This window comes from Eublepharis macularius, chromosome 4 (assembly GCF_028583425.1).
Source record: "Eublepharis macularius isolate TG4126 chromosome 4, MPM_Emac_v1.0, whole genome shotgun sequence".
NCBI lineage: Eukaryota > Metazoa > Chordata > Lepidosauria > Squamata > Eublepharidae > Eublepharis > Eublepharis macularius.
The window spans coordinates 89,824,133-89,838,418 of NC_072793.1; the positions used below are offsets into that span (position 1 = coordinate 89,824,133).

At 41.3% G+C, this 14,286-nt stretch overlaps 1 protein-coding gene across 3 annotated transcripts in view; it reads right to left on the minus strand.

The window, feature by feature from the left end:
- Positions 1-10,108: 10,108 nt before the first annotated feature.
- EBF1 (EBF transcription factor 1) overlaps positions 10,109-14,286 on the minus strand; it is a 501,457-nt gene continuing 497,279 nt past the window's right edge. For 2 of the 3 annotated variants that reach the window (XM_054977385.1, XM_054977384.1), the window contains exon 17: positions 13,271-13,311. Coding sequence is in view for 1 of the 3 variants with exons in the window: in XM_054977386.1 (XP_054833361.1) it covers positions 13,280-13,311 (32 nt within the window). In the remaining 2 variants the exon portion in view is untranslated. Of the gene's footprint in view, positions 13,312-14,286 lie in introns of all 3 variants that reach the window. The other variant, XM_054977386.1, reaches the window with a different exon arrangement.

The window sequence follows — 14,286 nt, forward strand, 5'->3', positions numbered from 1 at the left end:
TTGAACATACCTGCATATATCCACCTGGAACACCTACAGTAATCATAGAATCATAGAGTTGGAAGGGATCTTACAGACCATCTAGTTCAACCACCTGCCCAATGCAGGAACAGCCTAAAGCACCCCTGACAAGTATTTGACCAGCTACTGCTTAAAGACTGTCAATGAGGTGCACCTACCACATCCCTAGGTAGCCAATTTCACTGCTGGATTACTCTTGTGTTTTTCCTAACAGCCAGACAGTACTTTCCCTCCTGTAGCTTAAACCCATTGTTTCAAGTCCTATTCTCTGCTGCCAACAGGAACAGCTCCTTTGCCTCCACTAAGTGACAGCCTTTTAAATACTTAAAGAGAGCAATCATGTGTCTCCTCAGCCTCCTTTTCTCCAAACTGAACATTCCCTGGTCCCTCAGTCTTTCCTTGTAGGGCTCAGTCTCCAGGCCCTTGGTCATCTTGGTTGCTCTCCTTTGCACGTATTCCAATTTGTCCTTTTCCCTTTTGAAGTGAGGCCTCCAGAACTGCACACAATACTCCAGGTGGGGCCTGACCAATGCAGTATATAGTGGGACAATGACATCCTGCAATGTGGATGTTATGCCTTTGTTAATACACCCCAAGATTGCATTTGTCTTTTTTGCTGCCACATCACACTGATTGCTCATATTTAGTTTCCTTTCCACCTGTATCCCAAGATCATGTTCACACACACGCTGCTACCCAGAAGTGTATCCCTCATCCAGTATGCTTTGCATTTTTGTTACCTAGCTGGGGAACCTGGCACTTATCGATGTTAAATCACATCTTATTCAAATCTTTATTCAAACTTTTCCAGTGTGTTCAGATCTTGTTCTATCCCTGTCTTCAAGGGTGTTTGCTGTCCCTTCCACTTTGGTGTCATCTGCAAATTAAATGAGTAATTCCTTAACACCCTCGTCTAGATCATTTATGAAAATATTGAAAAGTACTGGGCTCAAACTGAGCACATCCCTCCAATCAGATCTGATGCCTTTTCCATAGTATACAATCAAGTTCTGCCTTACAGTCACATTTGTTCCAATCCCTCAGACAGGGACTATCACCTGAAGGATTTACAAAAAGCATTTTTTTTTGGATTATAGAACCCATCCAGTTAACTTTCACTTAAACTATTTTTATATCTGCTCAAACTCTGGCCTCTCTTACCATCCATTATATGCAACTGCTAATTTTGTTGATTTATGATGGGATTTACACTGAACCTTTCTATACAACTCCTCCCTTCCCCCCTTAGATCCAGAATTTACCTTGGAAAGACTCATGGTATAATTCATACCAAGTCTTGGTTCCTCTTCTCCTCCCTGTAACCTTCCCCATAAAAATTCCCAGAATGATTTTCCCTTCACATATCTATCTGAGGAAGTAAGCTGTGACTTACAAAAGCTTATACTGAAGCAAATGTTAGTCTTTAAGTTGTCCTTGAATTTTTGTTTTATTTGGCTAGAAAAGGGCCTTTACATCTTACCCTGAGGCTCCAGAATGAGACACTTCTATAATTCTCACGTTTACATTTTTGAAGCAGTGCAAGGTGCATCATTTTGCAGTCTGGCACAGGGTGTGAGAGTGTTATATTTACCCGAACTAGTCCAAGCCTGGTTGCAGCAGCTATCTGCAAAGAATGCCACCAAGCTCAATAGAACTCTGTTATCCCCGCCTTCCTCACTGCCAGCTATCTAGTCTATTTTCCTGTGACCCATGGAAATTACTCAGACTGAGGGATCCCATTCCCCCAGTGTGGATGGGGGATCCCCCGCTTTCACCATCCACCCCCCCCCCACCACTCACCTGGCCAGCAGAGAGGAAAGGTGGGGAATGGGCCTCCCAGGTATGCTCCAGCAGCAGCACGATGACATCATTCCCAGGAGTAATGTCATGTTGCTGCCCCAAGAGTGCTCCTGCACTTCACTACAGGCCCAGTTTGGCCCATTTAAGGGCCACGGCAAAACATGTGCGCATCCCACACCTGTGCAATGATGTCATGTCCCAGAAGTGACATTATTGTGTGGTTATGAGGGCCCGCACATGTGCGCAAAAGCTGGAAGGGTAAGCACCAGGTCCCGTGCCTCTTGCTGGTAGACTAGGGGAACCTGATAACCCTACTCAAGCTCCAGAGCATGCATAGCTTGTGTGATACATAGTGGGCCTGAACTGAGATGTGATTAAGACCTGATTATTGAATTGAGATATGATTGATACTATCACTGCATACACCCACATCCATGTATAAACACTGATAGGGAAAGGAAAATGGCCTGTATCAATCTTTGTATAAAATTGCCAACAATGCAATCCTAAACAGAGATACTCCAGTCTAAGTCCTTTGATTTCAATGCCTGTTTTATGGTAACTACTGCAGGTGTAAATTGGAGATGGGTGATCCAATTCCTAACAGCCCTCAAATACCATTTAAGTGTGGGAATAGTACACCTCTTCAAAGACACATGCTTACTACTGTACAATCACAGTTACTATACACATTTTAGTTATTTAACTATTATTTATTTATTTAAAATGTTTATGGCCCACCTTATCTCCCCAGAATCAAGGTTCAGACACCAAGTGGTGTGTGGGAGAAGTACCATTAGTACTGCTATTCAATATGACATCATGAGGCCCCACCCTCACATTTGAGTTGTTGGAAATCTACCAAGCCCAATCCTATACAACTCTCTGCATATGGTCTTGCTCAATCCTGATGTTTTTAATTTGAATGCCAGTTTTATTTATTTATTTATTATATTATCAGAATTTTTAGATATACAGTTATTGATGTTAAAATAGGTTTGTTTTTATGAGCTTTATTTAAGGGCAGGGTAAGTGTATAAATATACAAGAAAAATATTTATATATTTCAAAAATGTATATGCCACCTTTCTAGAGTTCTGCTTGAGGACTACCATTGCTTGAGAAAAAAAATCTGTGCCAATATTTTATAAAGAAATTCTATAATCATTATTGAAATAAAATTCATTGACCAAATGTATAATATCAGTCCTATGGTAGTTTGTATCTCCAGGAGTAAAATCTGAAGGCTGTTTTTCACTTAGGAGGGGGAAATTCTGGGAACAGCATTTTCCTGCCTAATATGCTTGCAGAATGGTGTTCCTCCCCCACCAACTTGACTAGTCCACTAAACACACACACACACACATACACATACACACACACACACACAGAGAAAAGTACCAGTTGTTTTCATTTTTTTTAGTGCAATGTGATCCCATCCCTCTTTCTCTGCCTTCTCCAGAGCCCCCATGCAACCATCTTCCATCCTGCCTGCTTCCCAAGACAGAAGTCTGCAGGCAGGCAGGTAAGAAGTTGTAAGATATTGTTCTTTCTCCGGTACAGTGCTCTCCCTGTGATTCCTCCTCCTGCCTCTCAGGAACCTGCTTTTAAAGGACTCCTCTTTCCTACCTTCCTTGGTTCCTCCTAATCCCCATCTGGCTTCTGGGAGTGGCCTTTCTCCCAGCCTATCCAATGGGAGTGCTGCATAGACTCTGCTGTCTCCTGGCCCCTTCCATTCCATCTCAGCCCAGGGTAGGATATTTGCTCTGCTGTTTACCTGGCTTGCCCCAACTGTTCTGAAGCTTCTCCAGCAGCTCCCTTGGTGGCTGGGGCTTGTGCTTGCCCTGTCCAGGCTGCCAACAGTCTCCTGTGGGCCCAGCTGAGGCTGAGCTTCCAGGACTACTACAGGAGAAAGGTGAGTCAGCTCAGTGGCTGGTGGTTGTTGCTCAGGGTTGTGTATGAGTGTCAGCAACTGCTGTCCTGCTGAGAAAGGTGGCTGGGGGCTCTGTGTAGGTGCCTGCAGCTGAGGTACTAACAGAAGAAGCTCTGCTGGGTTTGAGGACAGTGCCTGTTGCTGTTGGGCTGGCGGGTGGTGATGGAAAGGAGGAGGATGACATTGCCAGAAACTCAACAATTGTGGGCTTCAGCAGTTAAATTAGTAATCTATATGTGTCCTGTGCTCTGTGGGGTAGCCAGGTCTGGACTCCTTGGGAGTAAGACCAGCTGCTTGGCCAGCTAGGCTTGGAACCAGCAAGGTCCCAGCTGTGGTCTGGAGATTTGAGCTTAGAGCACAGAACTTGTGCCTAGTGAACCGGTTGATCCAACAAGGCATGGTTTTATTCAGGCTCAGCTGCACTTGCTGGTAGCTGTTGCCGCTCTGGAGGCTGTGCTGAGCTCTGACAAGGCTCCTCTAAAGAGTCATCACTCAGTCCTCTGCTCTGGATCTACAGGGAAGTTACGCGTAGCTAGTCTGGCACTTTGCCTCTTTTGTTCCACCTAGGGTTGCCAGGCTCCCTTACCCTCCTGGCAGGAGGGAGGGAGCTGGCACTTAACCTTTTCTTCTTCCTGGCATCATCATTGTGCACATGCAGCACTGCACTCACACGATGATGTCACTTCCGGGAAGTAATGTCTTTGCGCAAGCTGGGGGAGGTACATGCACTTCACAGTGGGCTGATTTGGGCCCCAAACAGGCACCAAATCAGCCCACTGAGAAGCGTTATTGTGCCAGCCCCTCCAGGAGCACACACAGGAATCCTGTTCCCCACCTTTCTGCCCTGCCAGCCAGGTAAGCAGCGGTGGAGGGTGAAAGGTGGGAGGGGGCATCCCCCACCCCCACCGGGGTAGTGGGATCCCTAGTGCCATCTCTGCCTGGGCCTTACATCCCCACTGTTCCAGGTGAATCACAAAGAATGTTGAGGGACTATGAGGGCTGACAGTAAGGGCATATTCTGGCAGGGTCGCCTTTTGCTCTGCTGGAGCATAGTCAGCATGTCCCTCTGCAGCATTAGAACCTCCCTGATGCTGCTGGTCCCCCTGGTTCTCTGGCCTTGGCTTCTCAGGTTCTTCTCCTGGGCACTCTGAGTCAGAGCACTCTGAGTTAAAACCAATTGTTTCCAAACTGTTGGAAGCCAATATTAGATATCATTGGGCAGCTTCTACATGACTCATAATTTCCACCAGGGCAAGACTTACCAAGCCACTGATTTAGACAGCGATTTCCAAATACTCAAGGGACTGCAACTGGATCCCCTCTCAGAACTAACTCCCAAAAAACCCAGACCGGATAAGGGACCAAACTTCACAAAGAAGTGGAGCAGGATCACCATTAAGAAGGACCCTTGAAGAGTGCACAGAGAACTTTAAATTATTAGTCCAAAGAGCAAGATAGATGCAGTATTTAAGTTTCATTTCCCACCAACCCTATGAGCAGGGAAATAATGAGTCTGTGAGATAGACACAGCATTTAAGTTTTGTTTTTCTCCAACCTTCTGAGCAGGGAAATAATTTCATGCATTGTGCAGGTGGTTGGACTAGATGACCTTTGTGTCCCTTCCAGCTCTACGATCCCCTCCCTCCCGCTAAGCCACTGACCTCCTTAATCCTACTGTTCGCTCATCTACTGTCTTACTTTCCTTTCCTTTAGAAGGACCTTCTTTCTTCATAATTTTCATTCCTAACCATGCAGTCATCTTTTTGCATATATGTGCTCTTATACAGCCCAGCTGCTCTGCTTAAATCAGTAACAAAGCATATAGATTAGACATAAACTATCACTACATTAAAAAAAATCCTACTGTTTTTATTTGTCTAAGTAGTCCTTGGTGATGTTAATGGCTGCCAATCTGTTGAATCTGCATCGGTTTTGCACATGTGCAGGTTTAAAGAAACTGGATGCAAACCTATTCAGTGATTATTCACTTTTGTGCTGAACTGAACAGACCTGGTGATCAGATCTCTGGTTATCAGAACCAATGATAAGCTTTGAGTCTCTGTTGGGGGAAAATGTGGGGTATAAATGAAGTTAAAATATAAATCAAGTAAATAAATAATTTATTGATGATATTAAGAAGTTCCAGTGATCACTGTAGAGGATACACATGTATGCTCATGAGTCAGGTTGCTAGCAATTTTCCTCAGGCCAGTTTGGCTAGGGATCCTGATGGTGTTTTGCCATCTTCTGGGCATGGGGTGTGGGGAGGGAAGGTAGTTGTGAATTTCCTGCATTGTGCAGGGGGTTAGACTAGATGACCCTAGAGGTCCCTTCCAACCCTATGATTCTATGATTTTATGACTTGATGACTGCAACTTGCATGTACAAATTGCTACCACAGATTGAACATCATCGGCAGAGGACTTATCCACACATGCTTTCTCCTTGCTTTGTTATGTAACTACAACAACATTCTATTTATATACCACCCTCAGAACAACTTAACACCGACTCAGAACAGTTTACAAAGTATGTTATTATTATCCCCACAACAATCACCCTTTGCGGTGGGTGGGGCTGAGAGAGCTTTGGAAGAGCTGTGACTGACCCACAGTCACCCAGCTGGCTTCATGCGGAGGAGTGAGGAATCAAACCCGGCTCTCCAGATTAGAGTCCTGTCGCTCTTAACCACTACACCAAACTGGCTCTCAGCACTGGATGAGTGGCAGCTGAATATGTGAGAGTTCTTGATTGGAAAGTATGGCATCAGAAAAATACAAAAGTGTCAGCTTCACTGTTAGATCAGTTTGGGCTCATTCTTTTAATTGCATTTGTCAAGTGATCAACATTTATGAACCACCACATAGGTGCATATAGTGTTGCCTGAAGCAGCATGGAGGTGACATGTTCAGTTGAGAGTTTGACATTGTTTGGTTTGAGTAAGGGGCTATTGTACAGAATGAGACCCACATATACAAGTCTGATGCAGAGCAAATCTCCAGCAGCACATGCATAGCTAAAACGTCTGCTTGGATACTCACACTGCAATTCTAAGCAGAGTTACTCCAGTCTAACCCCTTCAAAATCAATGGCCTTAGACTGGAGTAACTCTGCTTAGGATTTCACAATCAGTTTGTTAAATGTAAGCACTGACATGCTGGTATGATAGTTAGTCAGAGGTCGCAGAAGGTCACTGAGTTGTGATCTGCTGACAAGAATAATTTAAAAATCACTTCCAGAAGTTTGCCAGTAGACACAGGTGATGTAATCAGGACACAGTGAGCTTGTAGCAGTACAAGCAAGAGGCACATAGGTGTAATAATATATGGCAGGAAGGAATTTGAAAGATTTTGTATCACATTAAACATGACTGTGAAGGGAGGAAGAAATAATTGATTAATGATACAGCAGGGGAAAGTATTTCACTACCTAAAAATGTTAGTTTTGAAATATATGTACATGTTGAGTGAATGTTTTTCAGATTTTAGCACTCCTGCAGTACATTTAGACAGAACTGAAGAATAGCTATCTCAGGCTTCCCTCATGAATTTATTACCTCAGGTCCAGAGTGAATCTTCTTGAACTAAGTGAACCACTCATACTTTGTTTCCCCCCTTTTTCTCCACTGTAAAATGGAATTGTGTTGCCTCCTGTCCATTTATCAGTAACACAGATGGCTAATTCACATGACCATGTTTCAGAGCTTATTTTTATACCCAGAATGACTACTGCGGCAAAAGCACACAGTATAACTGATTAAGAAAAACTGTAATGACGTATTTGGTACAGTTCTAAAATGATCAGCCCATCCCCTCAACTTTCAATCCAGTGATTAAAAATCAGTATGGATGCAAAATGATATAGTTGCATGGTGTTATATGGATTGGTCCTATATCCTTATTGGAAATAGGGAAGATTGTAGAAGTATTTGGGGCGTGCTATAGGCATGTCCCTGCCAAAGTTGAAGCTACAATCCTAAGCACAATTACCAGGAAGTAAGTTCTTAGTGGGACTTAGAGTGGAGCCAGCCCAATGATTTGGGGCACCATAGGCAACTGACATCCAACCCCCCCCTCCATTATGCTGCTGGGAGGTGGGGAGATGGTGCCTGAACTCCTGGACCCCTGCCTGCCCGGCTGTGAGGTGAGTTAAGGCATATCTGCACCTGCCCTCCTCACCGCCCCCCCACTGTGAAGATATGGCCCTGCCTTACATCTCCCCCTCACTTCACCAGAGCATGAAGTTGAAGGCAAACAATGACTCCCCTCCCCCCTTCTGTGTGCTTCAGTCATGCGCAAAGAAATCATTTTAAGTTATTAAATGGGAGAAATTGCCTTGCAGGAAGTTGCAATCCTATTAAGTTTCCTAAGAGTAAGCCCATTGAGTAAATGCCAGTTACTCTCAAAGTCACTGCCCGACCCTTCAAATTAAAATGAAAAAAGCAAAAGATTGCCATTTTGGAGGGGGAGGCTTGAAAAAGCATAATGCCTGGCTTGAAACCTCCCTCTGGAATGCTGATAGTCTGACTGAAGGAGGCTCTTGCACTGGAAAGCCTGAGTGCCTTTCTTTCTCTGTCCCCCGCATAAGGCAGAGCAAGCTCCTGTGGCAGGATCTGCAGGGAAGAGGCAGTGGCTTCACCTGTCCTTCCTCAGCAGAGTCTGCTGAGTATTGGCGAGTGATGATGGGAGCTTCAGATGTCTTCCCAAGCCCTACAGATTTGCAAGGCATGTTGCTTAGTCTTCAGTCCCATGCATACTTACCTGACAGAAAGTCCTATTAAACAAAGCGAGATTTCCTTGGGTGTAAACATGCATATGATAACATTATAGTAAAGAATCCAGTAGCACCTTTAAGACTAATCAACTTTACTGTAGCATAAGCTTTTGAGAACCACAGCTCTCTTCATCAGATGCATCTGACAAAGAGAGTGGTGGTTCTTGGTTAGTCTTAAAAGTGCTACTGGACTCTACTATTTTGCAACTACAGACTAACATAGCTAACTCCTCTGGATCTATGATAACATTATTATCCAATACTTTTTTTACAGCACAACTTCTTCATGAGATACAGGGGTTCTGTGTATGAGTGTAGATCAACATCTACAGCAGAATGAGGTGGTGAATGGGACATACTACTGTTGAATGCTTACCCATAAAAAGACCCCTTTGCAAGAAGAAAACTTATCATGGAGAGAAGTTCTGACCCCCTCCCCAATTCTTGTAATGCTAGAGTTCAAATTGAAAAGAACTTTTAACATAAAGAACTTATTTTTTAACAGTCTAATGAAGATTTCCAGAGAACTTGTGCATTATTTTGTGTCATAAGTTTGAGTTCCTGTCATTCCATGTATACATGGGCTGAAAAAAGATGGGGGTTGGGGGGGGAGCAAACCCTTATGTGTGCGTCCTCTGCTCTACCCCCAATGTTGTATGCCAAGGACTGCCCTGTCGGGTTGACTGGCTCTTCCTTTCCGCAGGCTGCAGCACACCCCACCCTTTCCCAATCCCATGTTAGTATTGGGTCTTTTGACTGATGGTAATTGTGAATATGGCTCACCTTTGCCACAGTGTGAGTACACTCACCATTTGGAGTGATTACACTCTATTATTATAATCAAAATAATATAATAAAATATTCATTCAAGCAGACCACAAATCTGTAAGCTGTGATTCATGGCTATCTGAAACACATGTAAGAATTCACGACTTGGAGTTCCAATATATTTCGATTTTGATGAGTGCTCTGCTAAAGTACTGTAATTGTATATTTGAACCTCTGAAGTTTTCTTATGCTGAATCAAAATCCATCTAGGCAGTAGTAAGTAGAAGTTTTTCAAAGCATTGGGTCTGTTCCAGCCCTTTTTTACAAGACATTGTCAACTGGAGTTTCCAAAGACTGAACTTGATACCTTTTAAATACAACGTGTGCTCTGCCATTGTCTCTCTGCATGCACAGCATTTCCTGATACTGAAATCATTGCACAAGACTCTTATGCATGGGCCATGTGTGATCTAGAGCCCCAGATACGCTTGGTAGAGTCTCTAATCTAGGCTATCTCACTGGAATCCCCAGACCTTGGTGATTCTCTTTGAAGCTGGAAATATGAAACCTTTTTTCCTTTTCAAACATCCATACCTATAGCTTTGAAGAATCTTACCATGAGTCCACTGTAAGCAACTTCTTAAGCATTATTCGCCTGTTTCTTCTGGTTTATGTTTTGAAACAGAAAAAATGCAGAAAATTAGGCATGTCTATCTGGTCACTGCTTGCTTTCACTCAGCACTTCTAATCCTCTGTTGACCCAGAAGCCAAATGAATAAATATGCAGCCAAGAGCTTTACTCACAGACAGGAAGTAACTTTAATTAAATATTGTGAAAGTTGAAAAGTTTTTACAGCTTGAGTTTCTGCAAAAAAATTATAACAATCTCTACAGTAGTTAGTTTTCTCTAACAATAGGACTGTACAGTGTGTGTATCTATTCCAAAAGGTTTAGTTAAGAAGGTGAAAGATTAATAGAACCAGAGATGATTTTCTTTTTAGATGCAGTCAGGTACAATAAAGAGGAAATAGGTATCCTTCACACAACCTAGCCAATCTGGGGTTTCACTTGGTAAAGATTGAAACATGATCATTTCCACTTAAAGCCATATTCTGTAAAGAGCGGCATCTGTATAATCACACAAATGTTGGGGGGCTGGGGCACTTTTAAAATATAAATTCCTTTTTATCAGCACTATAAATAGCTGGAGATAGAAACAAATTTGACATATTGTCAAAGGATCTTTGGACATTGAAAGAAAGGGATACACATGTACATGACTTTGTATGGGTGTCTAAATAGGTGCATCTCAGTCTGAAAGGGGTTCAGTGGAGGGTGTCACTGGACAAAATATGGCTTTAAATTTGATTACATTGCAGTGCCATCATTCATTATGTGAATTAGAATAAATGTATGGACTACAGAGAAGCAATACATTGATATTCCTTGTATTTTCCAGTTTTACTATGTATAAATGTGTTCTTAACCATTCCATGGGCAATAACCTTTTGGAATTTTCCCCCTCTGTCCTCCCCCACCCCACTCCCTTTCCCAAAAGATCACACAGTGACATCTGAGTGAAATCCATTGCAAAATTCATACAGAAAGCATGCACAGTTGCAGCATTGTTGCTTGTCTAGAAAAAGTCACATTGTCTTAAGGTAACAAAACAGTTCTTTTGTGCTTTTCAAATTCCATTTTTTTCCTTAGAATGTTAGTGATGACTGACAGTTCTGGTGTGCAGTACAATGTACAAGTGAAATGAGTATGATTTGCATTGTTAAGGCATCCAATCTGCTGGTTTATATTTATGTGAAAGACAGAGAAATATACAAGCAGACAAGAAAGAAAGTATTTTCATTGATTTCTATGAAGTTTCTCCCCATATTTAATGCACAAAAATGCGTCACTCCAAAGGGGAGAGATTCCATGCATATTAATAGAGTAAAACAGCATTAGATTTTTTTTATAAGCTTCAAAAGCAAAGGATACCTTTTTAAAAAATCTACTGAACTAAATGCTACAAGAATAATATGCTACTTTTTGCCATATATTGGGGGGGGACCTTTTTAACTTACAAATAATACAAAAATAGACAATGGCTTTTGAGTGGAAATTAAACAAAAATGGAAGCATGGTTTAAAACAATTACTAAAAAAATCCTATAAATGAATTGTATTAAAATCACATTTAAACAGCTAATACACCTGTGAGTGACCAAACAAATTAGCACTTTTCACATAGCAAACATACACAACAAAATAAACAGGGATGCTGCAGGGGGGAAAAGCAATGTACAAATCCCAAAGATAAATACATTATTTATATGGTATTTTACAAAATCCTTTTTTTAAAAAAGCTTTTTTTCCTTTAATTCAATTTGTAAGCATGTGCAATCTTAAAGGTAGTGAGCTCATTTTGCAAAATATGCAGTAATTTGCGTGTGTATGTGTGATTGAAAAACTGTCTTAAGACATTACAATGTATAAATATAACAATAACTTTGGCAAAAAAAAATCACCCAAAATCTACATTATTTATAACTACATACAAAATGCAATGGCAAAGAAGATTGGGTAATGTGTCTTTAGAAGTTTGCTGCATCTTTCACTTAAGTATTTTGTGAATAGTTCCCAAAAAATGAGACCAAAATTTCTGTGAGGGTGGGATCTGTAACCTTTTTGTAGTAGTCTCTCTATTCCACCTCTCTTTCATATTTTAATTTTCTGTTGAAGAAACCATTATCTTTTACTTAAGAAAATATGTTGTAGGCTGAAAAGGTACATGAATACAAAAGCAATTTCAGCTTGAAACTGACTGACATGTTTGTGTTCGAGTGTGCTTCTGGGCCATCTATGGGATGGCAGGATGAATTGTCTCTGCCTTTTCCCAAAGGAAAAAAATGTGTGTGTGTGGGGGGGGGAGAGAGCTAAGGATGATATTTTGGCTGAAAAAATGAAAAAGATGTATGAAAGTGGCTCACATTTGTGCCTTTAACCTGTTGCATCAAATCCCAAAGAGATTTGTATGCATAGACTGGGGTTAAACTGCATTGACAGGAGTAAGGGAGGCCACTCATTTGGAAAGATTTTGACATAAGCTAAAGATAGAGAGCCATGCTAATCTAATTCTGCAGTTTCAGCATTATATCCGGAGGCACTGGGTTTTCAAGGTAACGGTGGAATATGCTTGTCCTTAGCTACACTTTTGCTAATTTTCTGTCTTGCATTATTTACACAATCACGTAATTATGATATTCTAAGAAAAAGAGGGTCAAAAAAGTCTTACTGCCCCTAACATAGACTTGGAATTCTAATTAATGGTGTATGTGTGTGCATGTGTATATCTATGTGAATATATATATCTCCACACAAACATACCAAAAATGCAAAACATTAGATGAGCAAACTTTCTCTGGATGAGTAACATTCATGAGCCAGCCCTTAACTGGCATGGCCCTTTACTCTTCTAAGGAAAGAAAACAATCACCCCTACCTGGCACTTCTACTTCCGTTTCATACAAGCTCATTTTTTAAGTGTTACCACCATTTGCCTTCTCTTCACACTGCTTTTAAAAAAGTTTTTTTTATTAAATAAAAGGGCCTTCTATGCCCCATTCTTCCAGGACAATTTGTAACAGACAAATGGCAGCAGAATTAAATTAAGGTTGAAAAAACCGAAAAGACATGAATGGATTTTTTTCATGACACAAAATAAATCTTTCTCCCAAGTACTTGGGAGGGACAGCTCGAGTGAACACCTTGCACTTGCAGACTCTTCATGAATTTCAGTATTATTTTGCAAGGATGGTGAAGCTTTAAATTTTATTTTGTTTAAACTTTGCAGTTACTGTGAACTTCCTCTTTAACAAAAGAAAAAGGAAAAAGGCCTGAGTTAAAAGTTCCACTCTGGGACTTGAGTCAGATTTTGTTCTGAAGCAGAATCCAACCTTCTTCATTAGTACAATTCTTCAAGGCAATTCTTTCACATGGGGGGGACGATCATGCCAGATATAGCTGTTAAAAGAGACAAGGGGGCAGGGAAGATAAATCACTTTGTGTGGGACATCATTTCAATTAGGGTTGCCAACCTCCAGGACTACAGCTGATCTCCACATGACACAGGTCATTTTCCCTGGAAAAAATGGCTCCTTTGGAGGGTGGATTCTATGGCATTATACCCTGCTGAGGTGCCTCCCCTGCTCAACCCTGCTCTCTTCAGGTTCTACCACCAAAATCTCCAGGAATTTCACAACCTGTTGCTGGCAACCCTAATTCCAATTATTTACTAGCAGTTTATGCTACATTTTGCATTTTACACTCTATGCTGAGCAATAGCTTGGGAAGGAGAACACACTAAAATAAAGCAGTTACTCTAGAAGCACTTAATTTCAGCTGTATTGCCCTAGAAAATTAAGTAAGTGTTTGTGGCAGCAAACATTAAGAATAAAATAATATGTATTAGAAACGAAGTCCCATGTAAATATATCAAAACATTTAAACGAATCTGTTAAATCTCAATTCAAATCTCCTTCATGAGTAACTTTTACACCATTAGCAAACATCTTACATTGGCTCTAACAAGTTATTTCTGCTAAGTTAGCAGCCACTGTTCTCCACTGAACCAAGATTCCTTTTGCAGGAGCAAGGCTCCTCACTTAGTGGAACAAAGTCAATGGATACAACTGTATACAAGAGAAATTAAAATAATTTCATAATTCTGAAAAATTGTATTTTAGCACTCTGTCCCCCTCATTCCCTCTCATTCTGTTAATGTATATTGAGCCCATTCACGGGGAGGGAGGGCTAAAAATCGAATTAATAAATAAATTTTATTTTGTTATATTCTTAGAAACTTAATCTTCTGTACTTGTTTACACATCTTTTCAGAAAGAGATGAGCAGCAAAGTTGTCTTCCCCATGCATAACATGTGAAAAAGATAACACTCTACTGAAATTGATACAGAACTTAGGAGGATAGCCTGCAAAGAT